General features: G+C 54.0%; 5 protein-coding genes across 5 annotated transcripts; 3 read left to right on the top strand and 2 right to left on the bottom strand.

Moving 5' to 3' along the window:
* Positions 1-134: 134 nt before the first annotated feature.
* On the top strand, positions 135-2,452 carry NCS57_01018100 (uncharacterized protein; the record flags this gene model as incomplete). Its single annotated transcript, XM_053059932.1, has 9 exons — positions 135-315; positions 367-397; positions 448-727; positions 780-909; positions 961-1,217; positions 1,271-1,484; positions 1,530-1,616; positions 1,669-2,324; positions 2,375-2,452. The coding sequence occupies 9 exons, from the start codon at positions 135-137 to the stop codon at positions 2,450-2,452; spliced, it is 1,914 nt and encodes a 637-aa protein (XP_052910326.1).
* A 258-nt stretch (positions 2,453-2,710) lies between these two features.
* NCS57_01018000 (uncharacterized protein) lies at positions 2,711-4,240 on the bottom strand (the record flags this gene model as incomplete). The annotated part of the gene is made up of 1 exon (XM_053059931.1): positions 2,711-4,240. One exon carries the CDS (start codon positions 4,238-4,240, stop codon positions 2,711-2,713), a length of 1,530 nt encoding a protein of 509 aa, XP_052910325.1.
* Positions 4,241-8,650: 4,410 nt separating this feature from the next.
* NCS57_01017900 (uncharacterized protein) lies at positions 8,651-11,526 on the top strand (the record flags this gene model as incomplete). The annotated part of the gene is made up of 5 exons (XM_053059930.1): positions 8,651-8,738; positions 8,796-8,922; positions 8,977-10,132; positions 10,186-10,666; positions 10,718-11,526. The coding sequence occupies 5 exons, from the start codon at positions 8,651-8,653 to the stop codon at positions 11,524-11,526; spliced, it is 2,661 nt and encodes an 886-aa protein (XP_052910324.1).
* A 1,939-nt stretch (positions 11,527-13,465) lies between these two features.
* On the top strand, positions 13,466-17,269 carry NCS57_01017800 (uncharacterized protein; the record flags this gene model as incomplete). Its single annotated transcript, XM_053059929.1, has 1 exon — positions 13,466-17,269. One exon carries the CDS (start codon positions 13,466-13,468, stop codon positions 17,267-17,269), a length of 3,804 nt encoding a protein of 1,267 aa, XP_052910323.1.
* Positions 17,270-18,268: 999 nt separating this feature from the next.
* NCS57_01017700 (PLCXc domain-containing protein) lies at positions 18,269-19,351 on the bottom strand (the record flags this gene model as incomplete). The annotated part of the gene is made up of 1 exon (XM_053059928.1): positions 18,269-19,351. One exon carries the CDS (start codon positions 19,349-19,351, stop codon positions 18,269-18,271), a length of 1,083 nt encoding a protein of 360 aa, XP_052910322.1.
* Between the last annotated feature and the right edge of the window lie 604 nt (positions 19,352-19,955).

The following is a 19,955-nucleotide window of genomic DNA, read 5'->3' as shown; positions in this document are numbered from 1 at the left end:
TGTGCAAACAAATGCCCATTCACAACTTCGCTTCGCAGCTTCAATGATTCACTGATGTTAATTTCTTGCCCTTGGATATTTAAGCTCGCACCTCGAGATTAGCTCTTCTCGACTCACCACACTTCATCATCACCATGACTGCTTGGGGCCTTCTCCTGGGCCTCGTGGCCTTGTGTGCCCTGCCTTGGTCCGAAGCTCTTCACTTTACACCGGAAGCTGCGAAAGATACGCTGCGCAGTGCTTATGACTACATCATCGTTGGCGGAGGTACCGCTGGGTTGACTATTGCCAACCGTCTTTCTGAGAACTCATCTGGTAGCTCAATATCTATCGCTGACATGGAACAATCTGGCTGACGCTCTGCAGTTTCCGTCCTCGTCCTCGAGGCAGGTCCTCTGTACATAGATATCTAAAAGGCTTCATCGCTCATAACTAACCTCTCCTTAGGGACGATGCCAGAAACCTCACGATCCCGAAGGGCCTACTGCCCGTCCCAGGAGTAGTCGGCAACGGTGGCTGGAGCGAATACGAATGGGGCCTAATCACAGAACCTCAAACCTATCTCAACGATCAGTACATGGAAATCCCTCAAGGAAAAGCTATTGGCGGAAGCTCTATTCTCAATGGCCTCTGCTGGACAAGGGGCCCTGCCTCTGACTACGATGGCTGGGAGAAGCTGGGCAACAAAGGATGGTCCTGGAATGGCATGCTTCCCTACTTCAAGAAGGCATGTTTAAGAAATATTGAACTATATGGAGCAGAAAGCTAATCCACGATAGTCAGAAAGCTTCAAGGCGAATGCCTACAAGGAGGATGCCGATGCACTTCGCATCCATCCTGACTTGTCTATGCATGGAAACAATGGCTCAGTCCACGTCTCGTATCCTCGATACTTCTACAACCAATCCAGTGATTTGCATATAGGCCTTTATACAACGACTGTTTCTGACTTGGGTGTAGCAAATGTGCTTGACGGATTCTCCGAGCTCGGCATACCCATCATTGACGACCCAAACAATGGGACGGCCGCAGGAGCAATGCTTCTCCCATCAAGCATGCATCCCACCAACCAAACGAGATCAGATGCCAGAGAGGCTCATTTTAACTCGGCGGATCACAGGTCTAATCTTCACGTTGCTACAGGACAGACAGTTACGCGCCTCATTTTTGAGCCCTATAACCGATTTACGGGAAGCCGACGTGTTGTTGGCGTAGAGGTAAGATATTCAGGGCTATTAATTGATCTGTCTTGAGCTGACATTATGTGCAGTTTGCAGAGGATCAAAAGGCAAAGAAAAGAACCATTGTCTGCAAGAGAGAGGTCATCGTATCTGCTGGAGCCATCTTCTCTCCAACTCTACTTCAGGTCTCGGGCATCGGACCATCCAAAACCCTCGAATCTCTTGAGATCCCCGTCGAAATCGACTTGCCTGGTGTTGGATATAATCTACAGGATCATCCGATGATATATGCCACCTACTACTGTAAGCGTCTCGTTACCTCTTCACGACCAGGCTGACCATCGACAGACCGCAATTCTTCCCTCTTCAAAAGCGACGCAATCATTGGCGAAGTACATGACCAGGTCTCTCGCATTTACATTAACAATAGAACCGGCATGTCTATCTGTATTCTATACCGGGTAGGGGATTGGCTAACAGTGTGCAGGCCCCTGGACAGCGCCTCTCATCAACACAGTTGCATTCCCCAACCTTCAGTCCGTCACCGACTCTTGGAAAGATTTCGTCGACGACAAGAGTTCAGGAGAGGCCCTTCCTGACGATGCCCCTCCACCAGTCAAGATTGGCTACGAATTGCAGAAGGAGATTCTTCGAGAACAAGTCCTCAGTAATGACATGGGGATATTCGAAACAATGGCCAACTCCTGGGGCCAGCTTACTGTCGCTGCTCAAAAGACCTTTTCCCGAGGCACTGTCCGACCTTCAACCTCTTCAATCTTCGATCCACCTCTTCTCGACCCACGATACTGCTCCGACCCCATCGACTGCGAGATCATTGTCCTTGGACTTCAGCTAAACATGAAGCTCATCGAGACAAAGGCCATGAAGGAGCTCATGCCGCAGCCGTACACCGCATTCAACACGACAGATCATGACAAGTTGATGCGGGAGGTTCTAAAAGGACTCACCACTGAGAGGCATCCATCTGGAACTGTCGCCATGATGCCTCGAGACATGGGAGGAGTTGTGGACCCTGAGCTGAGAGTGTATGGAACATGCAATCTGCGTGTTGCCGACGCCAGCATCATGCCGCTGATCCCTTCGGCCCATCTCCAGGCTGTTGTCTATGCCATTGCTGAAAAGGTGAGTCTTGGTCAATGATGCCGCCAAAGGTAACTAATGAAAAATGATAGGCGGCAGACATGATCAAGGTGACAACTCCAGACTGCCCACATGGGCCGTTTCCCCCAAAGCCTCGACCAACCGACTGATTTTCTTCGCCCCGTTACTTGGAAACTTTTAACTTGGAGATGCTTTGCTGAGTGCCTCGTCTTGTATACCTTTGGGTAGTAGAGGGCTTTGTTTGTAGATAGAGCATGAAGCATCACATGGCGATAGAGATGGACATACTACTTGTGCTCTCTATTGGCTTAGAAAGACCAAAGCTAACTAGAAGATGACTCTGCAAAAACTGAATAATCAGGCCCTTTCATCATCCCTCTGTACCTGTCTGTACCTGTCTGTACCTTCTAAGTCTCCTCTCTCAGCTCCGTGTCCACATCCAACAGACTGTGATACTTGCTCGGCAACACAGATCTTAGTTCTGCCATCTTCTCCTCATATGCCGTGATCTGCGAGTAGAGAGCCTTTCTAACCTCGGCCTCGTCCTCAGAAAGCCGCATCTCGTGAAACGACAGCTCGAGCCTCTGTCGACGCAGCTCAGCATCCTTGACGGCCAGCATGTCCTGCAGTTCGACTCTGTCGCGTATGAGAACCTGGTTCTGCGCGTCCATCTGTGACGCCTCCTCCAATTTGGCTTTCTGCTTGGTCTCCCACTCGGACACGCGCTCAGGCCAGGTCGGCGTCACAACGGAAACGAGGGTCGGGCGCTCCTCGATGCGCCGAGTCTGCTGGACGCCCGGGTGCTGTTCGGCGGCTGGGATCACAAAGAGGGGAGACTTGTGACCTTTGCCTTTGATGCGGTAGAAGCGAGTCAGAAGGTCGACGGGCACGATGCCCCTGGCGTAGACTTTGCCTCCTCTTTCTTCCATCCACATGCGCTCGCCGCTAACACCGCTGGCCCTCCAGATCTTTTCCTTCTGCTCGATCTGGGCCTCGGCCACGTCTATCATCCGGTGGATGTATCCCATGATATCGTCGCCAATATTGGCCAGAACGAACTTGTCTTGCGGGTATGCGACCTCTCGACCCCCTGAGATGCCGTCGACGCCGCCGCGACTCATCAGCTGCAGCGGGACCTCAGCCTCATTGCCAAGAATATCAAGGGTGTTGGCGTAGCTGATCTCAAGTTCGTGCATTCGACCGACGAGATGCTGGTGGTGAAGAAGCCACTGGCCAAGAAGAGTGTTACGAGCGCCGGCGAGCTCATCGGCCGTGAAATGGACCCGATCTTCGTCTGTGTCGCCTTCTACGCCGGTGGGAAGGAGAGACATGAGACCACCGGTAGAGGAGTACTCGTGGTCAAGAATCTCAAGACACTCGTTGGCGTGCATGACAAGGTCATGGTGCGTCATGTATGGACGACGGGTAGCCCCCTGCTTGGCTGAAGAGCCAGTGTCAGGAACTCTAGTCAGAGGACAGTGATGGACGATGCCATTCATCTCAGACTGCTCCTTGACAGTATTTGCAAGAGCCCAGAGGGGTTCATGATGCGAGACGTCATCGTTTTCGTAGGGTTTGTCGAGGTAAGCCAACCAGTCAAAGGCCTGATCCTTGAACCCGCCATAGTCATCTTGCTCCTCCCCAAAGATGTCCAAGGCGCATCCGCTAAGTGTCGGAGCGAGCTTTCGGATGAGGTTGGTGAGGCACTGGGCATGCTGCTTGAGAGCCAGCAGAGTGGGAGCGCGCCCGGACGAGAGATAGGAGCAGTTGACGTGCTGAAGGAGTGCGATATCCTCTGGTTCCAACATGCCCGAGTTGGGCAGAGTCCAGGTAGACTTGTAAGCCGTTGCGTAGTTGTTAGCGGGGATGTGGAGAGGATGGACCGGGCGTGTCTGCTCATGTCTCTCCTCATCCGAGGAGTCTTCTGAAGATGACATTGCGACTGCAGAGGTGAGTGGTGATGGTTTCAGAGCAGACTGTGCAAGTTCAGAGAGCGAGGTGAGGAGTGAACATGAGAACAAAAGAAGGTTGCAGATGAAAGAAATAAACGTGATCCTTTGATCTTATACTAGCACTGGAATCTGAGTTCCTTTCAAAGGATCCAGAATTAGCATGGTGTCTGTTGAGGGTGGCTTGGCACATAGGAGGTTATTCAGAGAACAAAGAAACCAATTCTTTGTTTGGAGCATCCCCGCAACGACATGGTGGGCGCATGGACATGTTCAGTTTGCTCTGATAGGACCTACAGTGAGAATGGGTGTCGGTTCCTTTGTTCTTTTCTCTTAACAAGGTGGGAAACACCGGGAGTTGGTGGCATCGAGTTGCAACTGGCTCGGTTGCCTGCTCTCATAGCAATGCTTGGAAAGGGATTGTCCGAAGCTTGCTATGATCCAACAGACGCATGCTTTGTTGAATGGCAAGAATGTTCATAGCTTTCTGTGCAAACTGGATGTATTATATCGGCAAAACACCTGCCGAGAGCTTCTCAGACACCTTTCTTCATTGTTGTCTCATTGCAGAGCCTCAAGCTTTAATACCATTCCAAAAGCTCCAGTAGGGCATATTCAAGATAGCTATGAACAAGGTAGTGACGAGGGTAGCAGTCCTTTCGTAGCATCTCCGAACTAACATCAATGCTCTTCTACTGCAATAGGTCTGCCTCTGGGTCAGCCTGCAGGTCGCCAGCTCTCTCCGAACGCGACAATAAGCTTGTTTCCCCCCTGTCTGTCGAGACCCTCGCTTTCAAAGCTGATAGGCACGTTGTTGTGTATCGCAATCTCAACTATGTTTGCTTGTCCGCTCACCTGAACGCTGACATCCCCTGCCCCCGCCACCGAAGTGACTGAGAAACGGCAATTGGAAATATCATCCCTTGGTCATATGGCTAGTAGCCCCATCTTTCAGGAGACTGAAGGATGTAGTTTCAAGACGGCTTCACGCAAAGTGGACTTCTCCGGGGCCAGTCCCGAGGATGTGGGATTGCTACAGCTCCATCAGATGTAGCGTTGTGTTCCACCAATCACCAACCAACCGCTGGCTGTCGCGATGGATGAGAGGCATCGCTTCGAGTTACCATGGCAATGTCTTTGCCTTCATGTACATGTCCATCCCGAAGATTCGAAACTTGTGCAGCAACGGAGACGGCAAGATGGGCCAAAGGAGCTGTCAGACTTGGGAGGTGATGTTTGGGGCGCATTCTAGACTGGAGGCACAGGCACAGGCACAGGCACAGGCGTAGTGACGCCTCAATCAATAAGGTTCAGTACCTTTTGTCAGGCAAAGCCCAGAACCCAAGAGGCCTCATCACCTTGCTTGAGAGGGCGAGTCAAGATGATGCAGCGTTACATACCTACTGCAACGGCGACAGAGTGCTACAGCGGTCGCGTCTGGTCTGGGACTTTCCAACTTGTCGTCAACCACCTGGACACTTGTTCAACGCAGGCTGGAGGCACGGTCGGCAAAACCGCGACAAGCTTTGGCGAACGGGTACGGGACCGGGATGATACCCAGGCATGAGCGTGATGAAGCAGCGGGCGAGCAGGGCTACAAATGCAAATGCGAGGGGCACACGATGGGAATTCAATTAATTCATAGCAGATGAATGAAGACACAGGGGTTGCTACTGGCTGGAGGAGTCGCTCGGAGGAGGGGATGGGCCAAGCCTCTACCCCCCGGTCGACCAGTGCCAGTTTGGGAGTTTGATGCCCGGCGCAGACCATCTCAGCTGAACCGGCATCACCAGTGGGCGTTAGCGCCATTTTATCAATTGGCGCGTGCATGTGCCTGCCCTGGAATGGGCAAGGGGATGGGATACAGCAGACGACAGGACGGCCAGCGGTGAGGGAAAGTGATGATGTAGTTGGCATGATGGACAGCAGCGCAGAGGCATCAGAGCGATCAAAGGAGGGTGGAATGATCGAAATAGGGGAAGATTAGGAAGCGCCTCCTTGCCTCGTTGGGCTGGGTAGCGCAGTAGCCATAGAACTAGAGGCTCAAGGGAGACACAGAATCATGACGATAGATGGGATCAGCGTGACCTTGCCGTTATGGGCTGCCTTGATTTACAAACCTGGAGATGCCTACAGTAGGTCTGTGACTGTCTAGGACAGGACAAAGGGAGGGGAAACAAGACTTGATGTCATTGGCACTGGCAACGGCAAAGACGGCGTCAAGATTGTCAAGACCCAAGAAACGGGTAGGAGAAACTCCGAGAGAATAGACTGACTTTTGCTCATTTGCCCAACGACAATGTTAGCGCCACGAGATTGGATCCATGAATGGTTGTCAAGTCGAAATAGCTTTGGCAGATGGGGGAGGATTTGCATTCCCGCCCCAAGATCTTCGCCGGGATTGATTCATTGACTTTTTTTGGTCTGACAATTCAGTTCTTGGTGTTGAGCAAAAAAGATGGATGGATGGGCTGCGTCTGACATCACACCCGAGGAACACACACAATCTGCACGAGCAAATCCCTGTCGAGCTGTTTCGCCGTGGCTGTGCTGCATCTTCGATTTCGACATCGCAAGCTGAAGGTCGCAGGAACTGGCGCTTTATCCTGCTGCTGTATGGCTGAAACTAAAGTGCAGAGGACAAAGAGCCACAACGGCGATGGTCTGGCCTCGGATGGAACCTCACCTCACGAGGTCATGAGAAAAAGAGAGACTCAAAGCTGCGACACGGGCAGCATCTTGATTGACCCAGATGTGTTTGACTTGTCGTACAGGATGATGAGAACCAATGCCTTAGCGGGACAAACTATCTGGTGCATGCGTCCACGTCCACACGCCTTCACCAATAGCGCCTACGGTCTGGAGCCAAGCTTCGACAGCCGAGATGAGATGGAAGAGAAACCCAGGCCACTTCCCGAGGCCCGCACGCGCTTACGGTAGATTCATGATTTAGAGTTAGGGTTGCAGTTTTCTTTCCTTCCTGTCGCAAGGAAAGGGTCCCTTTTTCGTATTGAGTTGACGGTTGCTGGTTTCAGAGGCTGGATGCCTTGGTCATCCCGTCTTTATTCCACCCGTGTTATGGTCCAGGATCTATTCCCACCCGTCCTTGGCGGGGAGGTTGTTGCTGCTGGTAGTAAGTGTGCTGATCATCAGACGACCCCGTCCCCCAGAATAGCTGGCGACCCAGTAACTTACAGCGGACTGATGCGCTGTCCCGGGCACTTTCGGTGGTTCCATTTAAACACCCGAAGAAGGGGTGGGATGGATGCCCCACTGCCGCCCACCACCCGTCGATGAACCCGGCCTGGACTGGACCACCCACCATCACCACCGCTCGCAAGAGCCGTCGATCCAAGCCCAAACCAGGATTTGTCCGTTTCCTGACGCGTCCGAGTTTCAGGGACTTGGCGATGCGCTCGCAGCCTCGGCGCTACGCTGTGACGTATCCCCATCAGCACCTTGTCTTGTCCTGTGCCGTCCCACGCCTTGCCCATTCACCCTGACGTCGAATGGCATCACACACACCCACGACGACCAAACACCACAGGATTCGAGTTGATGGCAGACATAGAGAAGGGCAAGGGAGTAATTACACAAGATGGCACCAGAGTTACACGCTCGTCGCATGCCATGACTCCACGCGACTCCCTTTTTCCTTTCTTCTTTTTTCTAAATCACTTCGTCCACCAGGGGGGAGCCAATTGGGCTGAGACATGATTTTATTATGAGGGTGGCTTTTTAGCAGCTTTTTCCTGCTGGTAGCGCAGGCAGGCCTCCTCCACCCACACCCCTGACGACCTGACCGACGGGAGTGAGCTAAGCCAACCTCTGCCATGGAACCAGCTTTTTTTTTTACTTCACAAGATTCTGGGCCTCCCTCATTGCGCGTGCAGAGATTAATTACATATAGTCGCGCCCAGGGAGCTCGGCCGTTTGCCCTCCCCTCCCCTTTCTTCGTTTTTTTCATAGAATCAATTGCCAAGTCGAGAGTGGGCAGCTTCCGCGAGAGACGCGTCTGCGCTGCAGCTAATTTACTTGGGACCTCCCCGCCCCGCCAACAGCTTGTCATACCAGCTGGGACCTGGGCTCCCGCTGCTCCTTCCTCAGATAAACCCCAGAGAGCGAGCTTGTCTCCTTCTCTGGTCAAGTTCAGCTGAGCTGGGACTCCACCTCCACCGTGCGATCCAATACAGCCATCCGTCGACCAACGGGACAACCACCCGCATTTTGCTCAATCCTTCATAATCTCTCCCCTCCCTCCAAATCGCTTCTCCATCAGCATCTCCCCGACGTCGCGCGATCGTCGAAAATATCGAATCGAGAGTAACGACCTATCGAGCTTGCCCAACGCGAGGGCCACGACCCGGATAGATCTAGAGATACTGCCGGGCCGCCATCATGGGTAACTTTATCAGTTGGTTGGAGAAGAATCTCCCCGACCCGAATCAGGGTGATGCGCGAGGAACCCAGCCCCAGTCCCTTTCGGGTATGTCTTTCAAGAGTATTCAGGATGCAGTTGCAGAGCAGAGCTGATCATGTCCAGGCATGGTGTCTACCCTCGTCCCCGTCCTTATCACGACGGCGGTTTACATCGTAATCTTTCTGTTTTTCAGAAAGTCTAACCGACGCTTCTATGCGCCAAGAACATACCTAGGCTCCTTGCGAGAACAGTGAGTTTCTAACCGCCGCGCAACCGTTTTCCGGGCGTACTAACGCTCCTGCAGGGAACGGAGTCCAGAACTACCCACCGGTTTGTTCAACTGGTTTGCTGCTTTCTGGAAGATCCCCGATTCCTACGCTCTGCAGCATCAGAGTCTCGATTCCTACCTGTTCATCCGCTTCCTGCGAATCTGCTGCACCATCTGCTTTGTGAGCCTGTGCATCACTTGGCCCATCCTCTTCCCCATCAACGCCACCGGCGGCAATGGAAAGAAGCAGCTCGAGATTCTCGGTTGGTCCAACATCAACATTTCGGATTCAACCCAGAGGAACCGCCTCTATGCCCACTGCTTTGTCGCTTGGATCGTCTACGGCTTCGTCATTTACACCATTCTTCGCGAGTGTATCTTTTACATCAACGTCCGCCAGGCTTTCCTCCTCACCCCGCAGTATGCTAAGCGCATCTCGTCCCGAACCGTCCTCTTCACATCAGTTCCCGAGGAGTACCTCGACGAGGCCCGCATTCGCACCCTCTTCAACGACTCGGTCAAGCACGTTTGGTTCCCAGGCGACACCAAGGAGCTGGACGAGATTATCAAGGAGCGTGATGAGACCGCCATGAAGCTGGAGAAGGGAGAGGTCAAGCTTCTCAAGCTGGTCAACAAGGAGCGCATCAACCTCTTGAAGAAGTCGGGTGCCGACGCTGAGAAGGCTGCCTCCGCTCCCTCGGACCCCGAGTCTGGAAACCTTGCTGCCCGCTGGATCCCCAACAAGAAGCGCCCTACTCACCGTCTTGGACCCCTTGGTCTCATTGGCAAGAAGGTCGACACTATCGAATGGGGCCGCGAGGAGCTTAGCAAGCTGATTCCCAAGGCCGACAATGCTCAGGCTGAGTGGCTCTCTGGAAACTACCAGAAGCACAATGCTGTCTTTGTCGAGTTCTTCACCCAGTCCGATGCCCAGGCCGCTTTCCAGACCACCACTCACCACCATGCCCTTCACATGGCACCCCGATACATTGGAGTGAAGCCAGAGGAGGTTGTCTGGAAGAGTCTATCCATTCCCTGGTGGCAGCTCTTTATCCGTCGCTATGCCGTCTACGCCATCATCGGCGCTCTCATTGTCTTCTGGGCCATCCCTGTTGCCATCGTGGGTATCATTGCTCAGGTTGATACTATCAAGGCGCTTCCTGGCCTGACCTGGATCGGGGACATTCCCAGCGTAAGTCGATGCTCAGTCCCGCCCGCCGTATTCATTGCTAACCTGTCGTGCAGTGGCTCCTTGGTGTCATTTCTGGTCTTCTCCCATCTATTGCCCTCTCGATCCTCATGTCTCTGGTTCCCGTCTTCATGCGCGTGTGTGCCAAGCTGGCTGGCTGCGTTTCTCTCTCTCAGACTGAGCTGTTCACGCAGAACGCCTACTTCTGCTTCCAGGTCCTGCAGGTGTTCCTTGTTCGCACACTTGCCGACAGTGCCGTCGCTTCCATTGCCACCATCGTCAAGGATCCCAGCCAAGTCTTCACCATGCTCTCGAGCTCGATCCCCACGTCGTCCAACTTCTACATCTCGTACTTCATCGTGCAAGGTCTCACGATTGCTACCAGCGTGCTAACCCAGGTCGTGGGCTGCGTCATCTTCCAGATCCTGTACAAGTTCCTTGCTGGCACTCCCCGAGCCATGTACACCAAGTGGACAACGCTCAGCGGTATCATGTGGGGAAGTCTCTTACCCGTCTACACAACTATCGCCCTGATCAGTAAGTAATCAAATGGTGATTTCGCCTTGTACTTTGTTAACATCGATGTAGGCATCGTATACGCTGTCATCGCCCCCATTACGCTCTTCTGGGCGACCATCGGTCTGGGCCTGTTTTACCTTGCGTACCGTTACAACGTTCTATTCGTCACTGAGACTACCATCGACACTCGAGGTCTTATCTACCCTCGTGCACTGAAGCAGCTCTTTGTCGGTGTCTACATCGCTGAGGTCTGCATGGTGGGCATGTTCATCGTGTCCAAGGCTGCTGGACCCGCTGTCTTGATGGCTGCTTTCCTCATCTTCACCATTCTGTTCCAGATCACCATGTCCCGGGCCCTTGACCCCCTCCTGTACAGCCTGCCCCGATCCCTTGAAGTTGAGGAGGAGGCTATTCAGAGAAGCCAGCAGGGCTCTGAACTGGAGGATGGACAGGCCAACAACGGTGCCGGTCCCAGCAATGGCGGTGGCATCACCAACGGAGCTCGCAAGCTCCTCCCTGGTGGAGCAGATGGTGTGCAGAAGCAGGGCAACTTCTTCGTGAAGTGGCTGAAGCCCTGGCTCTATGCCGACTATGCCACGCTGCGCCAACTGGTGCCCCACGAGAACTCACTGGGTCTTGACCGCCAGTACACGGACGAGGTTGAAAGAGATGCCTACTTCCCTCCATCGGTGACCAGCGCAACACCCGTGCTCTGGATTCCCGCCGACCCCGCTGGCGTGTCGAAGCAGGAGGTGTTCAACACAAGCAAGGTGATCCCCATCTCGGATGAGGGTTGCACGCTGGATGACAAGAACCACATCGTGTGGGACGCGGAGGAAGCCCGACCTCCGATCTGGAGCGAGAAGATTTACTACTAGAGGAGAAAATGGTTTTAACAGTGTGATACCCAAGCACATGCCAGCTATCAGGCTGTGTGATTTAACAAGAGGAGGAAGAGTTTGGATTTGAACATCAGTTCCTTTGGTGGTGGAGAGCTCACGAAATAGTGTCACGACCCTTTCATTGGATTCATAGGTCTTATGAGGTGGCTTTGGGGAGGTTATTCGTTTGTTAGGACAGAGAGATAGGATAGGTAGTGAATGAATTGTAATGCTAATAATGCATGCATGCACGATGCGAACCAGCAGTGGTTCATGCTATTGTGATGATGGGCATGAGATATCCATTGTCAGGGTCCTCGAGTACTACCCACCCCTGGCGAGGATGGATCTGTCAGCTCTGAGAGCGGAGAGAGTGATAGCAGAATGTTGGTACAATTGATAGTTGATTGGGCAACTATAGATGACTCGGCAAGGTTTACCCTAGTATGATCGGCAGCGTACATGGCTCCATAAGCTCAGCTGATTGAGCGGATACGTCTCGACATGGAGACGAGCTGAAATGTGCAGTAAACTCAGTTGCAAGTCAACAAACAGTATTTATGACGAGATTGATATCTTGAGATTGAGATGTATTTCAAACAATAGACAAGACACAGAACAATGGGCACAATCGAGGGAGGAGAGACATGGAAGCAGGAGTCAGCAACCAGAGACAGAAGGTGACTGAACTGGATGTGGACGTTGGTTGTTGGGGTGAATCCACGGACGCAAACGAGGGCGGGACAGGGATTTTTGACGCGACGCCATGACATTGACCATGGCACCCACTTGCCGGGAGCGAGCGCACAGCCACAGCCACAGCCGTCTGTCTGCCTGTCTGTCTCTTGAGCTGTCGAAGCCACACCTGGACCCTCGACGGAACCAGCTTGTCTCGGCGGTTTAGAGGCTTGAGTGCCAGAGCAGGAACCGTCGTGATGTACGGTTGCGTTTGCAAACATGATATCGATGCAGACACATGTACAACAGAATTCGTCTACTACCTATCCCCGGCGTCTACAAGGATGCCACATGTGATATCTTCAATATCCTTGCCTCCCGCCCAAGGCTAAAGCACCCCTCCTGTGCCCTCCATCACGGCCCCACCCGCCACCGGAAAGAGCTTCGAGTCTCCGTGGCAACCGTCGACCAAAACAACCCACCTGCACAGCTCGCCGGACCTCGAGGGAGCTCGTCGATTGGCCTCGCTCCCTCAAATCGGGCCATGCCAAGCGGAGGGCGGCAGCCATTGCAGGAGTCATTGTCGAATGAGACCATCAGACGGACCAGCTATTGACAAGCCCAGTCACAAACTCTAGGTGCACGAGGTGAAGGATATAGCTCCAGACCCCGGGCCTGGAGGAGGGGACCCCCTGCTCATTACATGCGGTTGCTCTTGTTCACTGCCGTTTCTCTATTGTTTGGGACAGCTGCTCTACTCTGCTCTCTTCCTCAAGTCTGTTTGCCTTGCTCCTCTTTCCTCGTCATCCAACTTAGTCTTGAACCACTTTCCCCCAAGCGTGGAACAAACCGATCCAAGAGCGGCCCGTTTTCTAGGCCTGCAAGAGAAAGACTCGAATCCTCTCCCAAGACCGCACTGTGAGGCCGAGACATTGCACAGAATCCCTTTGGGCAATCTCCCACAGAGCGCCGATCCTACCTCTCAACACTGTTGCGACTTCGCTCTTGCGACACGCGACTGCAAAGATACTCTACGCAAGGAGGATAGCGAGGAACGATAGGAACATCAACCGACTACGAACTGCGCCGGCGACAATGATGATGCTCTGAGTGAGAGAGAGCCCAGCAGTATCGTCGGCGAGAAACAGCGCATGAGCAGAGACGACGGTTGAACCACGATCAAAGCAGACAGACAGACAGACTACCTACCTCCCGTCGTCTCTTGTCTGAGTAACGTACCAGACCACACGCCACCACGATGGCTTCAACAATCAGCAGCGGAAGCCGGTACTCGGCACAGCCAACCATGACAATCACCACTCTACTACTCTTGACCATCGCCGTCATCCTCTTCGCCTCTCCGGCCGCCGCGCACTCCTTCCCCTACGTGCCTACTCAGCTCCTCATGCCCGATCGCCCATGCATCGACCATACCGTACCTTGCGCCGCCTCTGACCTGGCCTACATCTTCCGACAGACGGCCTCGGACAGCATCGAGTTCCGCGCCCTCAACTTTTCCCACAGCGTCAGCGCTGACGACGTCGACCTTGAGCGCCCTGCCGGCAGGACCTCCCTCCCGTTTCTTCTGGACAAGTCCAGCAGCACGGCGTTTGGCGCCGCCAGGACGGCCAACGGCTCAGTGCTTGTTTACGCGGGCGACTGTCAAACCGGCACCGGCGATGTTTGGAGCTTCGACCCGGAAGAGGGAGGCGATTGGACTCGACGCGGTCTTGGCGACGATGGCGACCGTCGTCGTGCGCCTTATTTTCTCGGCGCCACTGTCGCCTTTTCGTCCATGCTTGCTCCTAGGATGGACCAGCCGACTATGTATACCTACGGTGGCATGTGTACCACGCCAGACTCTGGATCCAACGCTCCTAAGACCTGGCAGGCCGAAGCCAACTACACCAGGACCATGATAAGCCTTGCGCCTACAAACAGAAACCCCAACACGCCATACACATTGAGTGTGGCTTCCAGCAGCGGATCGCGCGTCCCGATTGCTGGCTTTACCCTCACAGGCTTGACACCTTCCATCACTAACAAGTCTGGCATCGTCACCCAGCAGACCAGCTATGTACTCCTTGGTGGACATAGCGAGTCGGCCTTTATCAACATGAGCACCGTGGCCGTGTGGAACTTGCCCGCCGAGTCGTGGAGTTATGTGGACATCCAAGCCCCAGACGTCAAGATTCCCAACACGGATCTCACGGTCAAGTCCAAGACGACCCGTAGGAGCACAAAGAACACTGCGGACAACGTCTACAGTCGCTCCGGGCACACGGCGACTCTCAGCGAGGACGGAAACTCCATCATTGTTTTGGGAGGATGGGTCAAGGACGTCAACACCCCTGCCGAGCCTCAGCTTGCCATTCTCGAGATGAGCGATGCTTACAGCGGATGGAAGTGGAAGATCCCAGAGGAGCAGCCCGACTTTACTGGACTCTATGGTCACGGTGCGGCAGTCTTGCCTGGCAACATGCTCATGGTCTACGGCGGTTGGGAGCTTTCTGACTCTACTTCGAGTCGCAAGACGAAGCGCCAGGCCGTGTCAGGCTCGCTCCGCTTCTATAATATTACCTCTGGATCTTGGGAGACCGACTACAAGAACCCCCTGGCCGGCGAGTTGCCTCCTGAGAGTGAGAGCGACAATGCTCCCAAGGAGAACCAGAATCACTCCAACTCTAAGAAACTTGGCTTGGGTCTGGGTCTGGGCTTTGGTGTCGCTGTTCTGATTGCCCTGATCATCGCTGCGGTTTGCTGGTGCAAGAGACGTAAGCGACACCGCGAGAATCGTGACCAGGCTGTTCGTGCCCTGTCTCAGGATGCCAGCCACTTTTCCTCCGGACGAGAAGAGATGATGGAGCGAGATGATGACCCTTGGGGAACCGGTGGTGTTCCTTGGTATACCGGCGCTGACCCTTACGTTGCTGGTGAGCGATCGCTCGGCTACGAGTCTCTGCGAGGCAACCGAGGAAACTTGCCCGGACTTCATATTCCTCACAAGCCCATGCCGAGGCCATCCCGTGGTGGTTATGTGGCCACAGGGCCACGGCCAGGAAGCTTCCCAGGACCAATCCACCCCATCTATGAAGACGACGAAGAAGAATCTTACCACAATCACCGAGTACAGGACTCTGTCCACACACCTACATCCGAAGTTCCCTCAGATCCCTTCCAGACTCCCGTTACAGCCGGTGCTATTCCCCCACCCGCATTCTTGATTCCCGGTGGTCGAGCTTCCGCTACCCCTAGCCCGGAGAGCCCACGACATGATCCCGAGGTTCAGGACTGGGTCTCTGATGTCGATGCCGCTGAAGGACTTCTCGCTCGTATGAACAGCCGACATGGCCAGAAGCAAGGTGCTCAGAACCAGAACCAGAACCAAGGCCAGAACCAAACTCAGGGGCAAGGTCGTGTCTCACCTACACGACGTAACTCGAACCGCTCTGTTGCTCTGCGCGATGATGAGTCCCGAAGCGGATCTAACTTGTCCGAGTCGGCACGAAGCGCAGCAGAGAGCATCAAGGCCAAGGCCCGTCAACTTAACCCCCTAGCTCCCACGTTCCTAGCAGCCGGCGCCGAGCACCCTAAGCCGGGTAGCTCGACGTCATCAAGCAGCTACAACACGGCACGCTCATCGTTTGGCGCTCTTCAAGCCGAGGGTCCCGCGCTCCTTATGGGTGATCGCGCTCCTGGTAGATATGATGACGACGAGCCTTCATCGCCTTCAAAGTCGAAGCCGCGCCGAGGATGGCTCGGCTCCCTGAGACGAGTCTTTTCCGGATCTAGTACACCGACATCCTCTCGTGAAGATATGGCCCAAGTTCGACGCTCGTTTGATCAAGAACCCGTGTGCGGCGACTATGAGCCCGGCCTCGTTGGTCTGCGCGGCGAGCTTCTTAGGCGGAAGCAAGGCCGTCAGGACTGGGAGGACCTGAGCGCTGTTCCCGGGTCATCATCTAGGGATGCCATGATGTCGGGAGGGGCTGGTGGTCTGGAGCCCGGTGGCGAGTCTGACTGGGATATCGAGAAGGCGGTAGAGCAGCGTCTCGTGCAGGTCATGTTCACGGTGCCTAGAGAGCGTCTGAGGGTGGTCAACGGCGGCAACGACTCTGAGAGCGACCGCGAGAACGAGGTGCCAGTGAAGCCGCAGTCAGCTGTGCTTGTGGATCCCGAGAAGGAGAGTCAACGATCAGTCAGCGCAGAGCATCACGAGGATGAAAAGACCACGTTCAGGAGGACTTCGTTCAGGAGTAGGGTTCGCCAAGAGGAGGAGAGGGTCATGCTCAGAGGAGGCTTTCGCCACGACGACGATGACGATGAAGAGGATGAGATGGATGAGAAGCTGGCTGAGAAGCAGCATCTTGTTGAGGAGAAGCAACATCCTTTCCGAGAGAAGCCTCATCTTGTTAAGGAAAGGAAGTCTTCTCTCGATGAGAAGTCTCATCTTCTCGTGGAAGATGATGATGATGACCCTTTCGTGGAGAAGACCCCCCCGGTTGCGGAGAAGCCACAACTCATCCAAGAAAAGGCCCCGGTGGTCGAAGAGAAACCAGAGCCAGTACAGCGGCTGCAGCATCCAGAGGAGGAGAAGGTGGAAGAGGAAGAGCCTAAGAAGGGTGAACAGCCGCAACCATCACCACCCGAACAACCTCCTCAACCACAGTCTCAACCTCAGCCTGAGCAGCCTCAAACACCTCAACCACCAAAATCCGCTCACCTCCAACCCATCCATCCCCTCTTCCACCGCCACTCCCCCTCCCCATCTCCATCTCCATCCCCGTCTCCCTCCCCGTCACCGTCCCCCAACCGCCGCAGGAGACACCACATGAGGGGCGAGTCGAGCAACTCGGTGGGCTTGATGCACCACGTCGACCTCGCTCCGCTCGAACCTCACCTCTCCCACTCTACCGACGGTCGTCCATCGTCGGGCGTCGTCATGGAGGCCCAGGCCATGCCTCTGACTCGCGAGAGGCCCCGGACGCGCGTCCTGGCCATGGTGGACAGCTTTGAGAGTCTGAGCCGTGAGGGAAGTCCCAGTCCCACGCGCTTCACGTAAAAGGGCTGTTTGTGTTTTTTTTATTGATTTATTGCAAAAGGGTTTTTAGTTAATTGGCAGGGTGTTTGGGTGCAGGGTTATCATCAGCATCAGCATCATCAGCATCATGTTGCTTCAGGATTGCTTGCTTTCAGGGCATTTGGTTTCTAATGGCATTTTTTGGGATATGGGGTTTTATTTGGGGAATTTGAAACTTTTCGGGTTGAAATGTATGTATTGTACGCCTTGGGATGGATGGATGTATCTATGCCCTCATGTATGTATGTATCTATGTGCCCAGGAATTCTATCAAGCAAGAAGCGATGAAAGGAAGGGTTTTGCGTTTTAGGGGGTGATTCAACCCTTCTCTCTCACTCGATAGTCCCTGTTCCATCTTACGAGTACCGGGTTGCAGTGATACAATAACAATACAAAGGATAACAAATCCATCCTTGATGAGAACGAATCCTTCAGACTCGATCCACGTTCAACGCATCCAGACCGTCTTAACCACAAATACAAACGCCTCTCGTGCAGGACAACGCATCGCCGACCGGGGACCGGGTGGGTCCATTGAAAAAAAAGACGGCGGCCGGAAGAAGAGCCCGGAATCACCAATGGGTACCAAGGAAAGGGGAAAATAAACACAGTCGAATGCGGGAACAGGGTGAAAAAAGCGTGCGTTGTCGGGTCATTCCTTGATTCTTGGTGGTTTGTTGCTTGTCCCTGACGATCTCCTCTTTTTTAAATCAAGCCCGCTCCTCTCATGAAACACGCACCGGGACGCCATGGGATCCACGTCAGATGCAGGGGCGGGAATGGATCAGCGGGGGGTTGGATCCAAAGTGAAAATCATCATTTTCTGGGGAGGGGCCTTTAACGGACGTGGAATGATTTGGCAATTCTTTGATTCGCTGAGGCTGTCAGTGTCGTTGAGCGGAGCTGACGGCTGGAAATTGGAGGATTCTTGAATACACGTATCAGCTGCGCGTGTGGGGTATGCAAGTGTGATTCTCTCTTTCAGCTGAGCAGGCTGGACCTTGACCAACGACGTCCCTTCTCCAGAGGCCTGTTCCACCGGATGATGGCATCGATGAGCTTCTGCCCGGGAAAGTCAATGATGACAATTCCGGTGCGTGTCGCCTCCGGGTTGCCCTCAAAGTCCTCGATCCACTGACCAGTCATGTCGTTCATGCCCGAGATGGTCCTGTTCATGGGGCCAGCAGCGGCCTCAATCGGCTTGACTCCGACCGATGCAGACAGGTGGGCGAGATAGAGGGCCTTGTTGTCGTGCCTCGCTGTTGCAGCCAGCTCGAGAGCTGTACGGATTGCGGTCCATTTCTCCGACAAATGATAGACGTCGGGAATTATCCAAAGGTCCTCAAGGATCATCTGAGAACCCTCCCATTTAACGCCGTAAGGACCTTCCTTATCAGGGAAGTTCTGAAGCACAAAGATCTTGGAACGAAGATCGCCAAGCAATGGGAGGGGTTCCGTGGAGCTGTAGTTGTAAAGGTGGTCTCCAAAAGAATACTGGTTGAAGGCATCTTCAAACGTTCTGGTGTTACCCTCGCCAATGGGACCGCCTTCCTGCTTGAGACGCATGATGATGGTCTCGGAAGGGTTGCTGTCCAGGAATTCCGTCATATCATGGAGAACATCCTGGAAACTGAAGCCAGTGTAGCCCCAGGCGTGGTAGATGTGCAATTCATTCTCGCGCAGACGGGCCCGAATATCGAAGTAGCGAACCCCGGCGTTAAGTTGGGTAGACAGATTCCAATTCTGGCATTCAAGGAATTCGTCGCCAATTTCGTAAGTCATAGTATCGTGCGTACCGGGTACGCTGAGGCTCGAGAGTGGCACCTCGTCGGGGATGGAAGCCATCCATGTTGGGTTGTGTGCGAGGTTGGCGTCGAAGCTGAAGGCGCTCAGGTAGCCACGATAGCACGAGCCGTAGACGAGGCAGGGCGCGAACGTGAAGAGGAGGTAGAATATGCACATGATGAATATCACGGCGCCTCCAATCAGTAGTGGTAGGCGTCGAGGATGGCTCAGGTGGCCCAGGTGGCCTGGGAGGACGTGATAGCCCTGTTTCCCGATCATATCGAAAGGCTGAAGCTGAAGCGGAAGCGTCGGGAGTCAAGTACCAAGGTCAATGTCGGAGCCGGAGGTGGGGCCGGGGGCGACCTTTTTAGTCCAAGTTACATTAGAGTATTAAGAGAATAATAGGGAGAGCCCCGAATACAAACGGAGCCGCGGCAGAGGCCGAAAGGGGGTATACAGATGCTGCTGCAGAGCAAGTTGGTGGTTGTAAGATCTAGATGGTGACAAGGCTGAGGCTCCGGTCGGTGGAGAGAAGTTACGCCATGACATGGACGTCAGCAGGAGGAGCTTGGGCCACCTGCGGGGGGCCACCTGCCCCAATGCAGGCTTGCGAGTGGTCAGCGGGGAAGGCTATCGCCATAATGCGACCCAAAGGAGAAAAAGTTGCTTACCCTACACTTGTCACATGAATTGGAGTTTCATTGAGGCTGTTGAAAGTGCACAAGCAAAACTCTATTGCGCAGTTTTGGTCAAAAGATATGGGTATCATAGACAAGCTTTTGATCGACCCAGTAAACTAGAAGAGCACGTGAATTCCTACTTGTTCCTGATCTCTCCACTGGTCGTGCAACTACTGTGCTGCGATCTCGGGTGCTCCCACAAG

The sequence above is a fragment of the Fusarium keratoplasticum genome, chromosome 8 (assembly GCF_025433545.1).
Source record: "Fusarium keratoplasticum isolate Fu6.1 chromosome 8, whole genome shotgun sequence".
NCBI lineage: Eukaryota > Fungi > Ascomycota > Sordariomycetes > Hypocreales > Nectriaceae > Fusarium > Fusarium keratoplasticum.
Note: the sequence above shows the minus strand (reverse complement) of the source record. Positions and strands in the feature narration are given on the sequence as shown.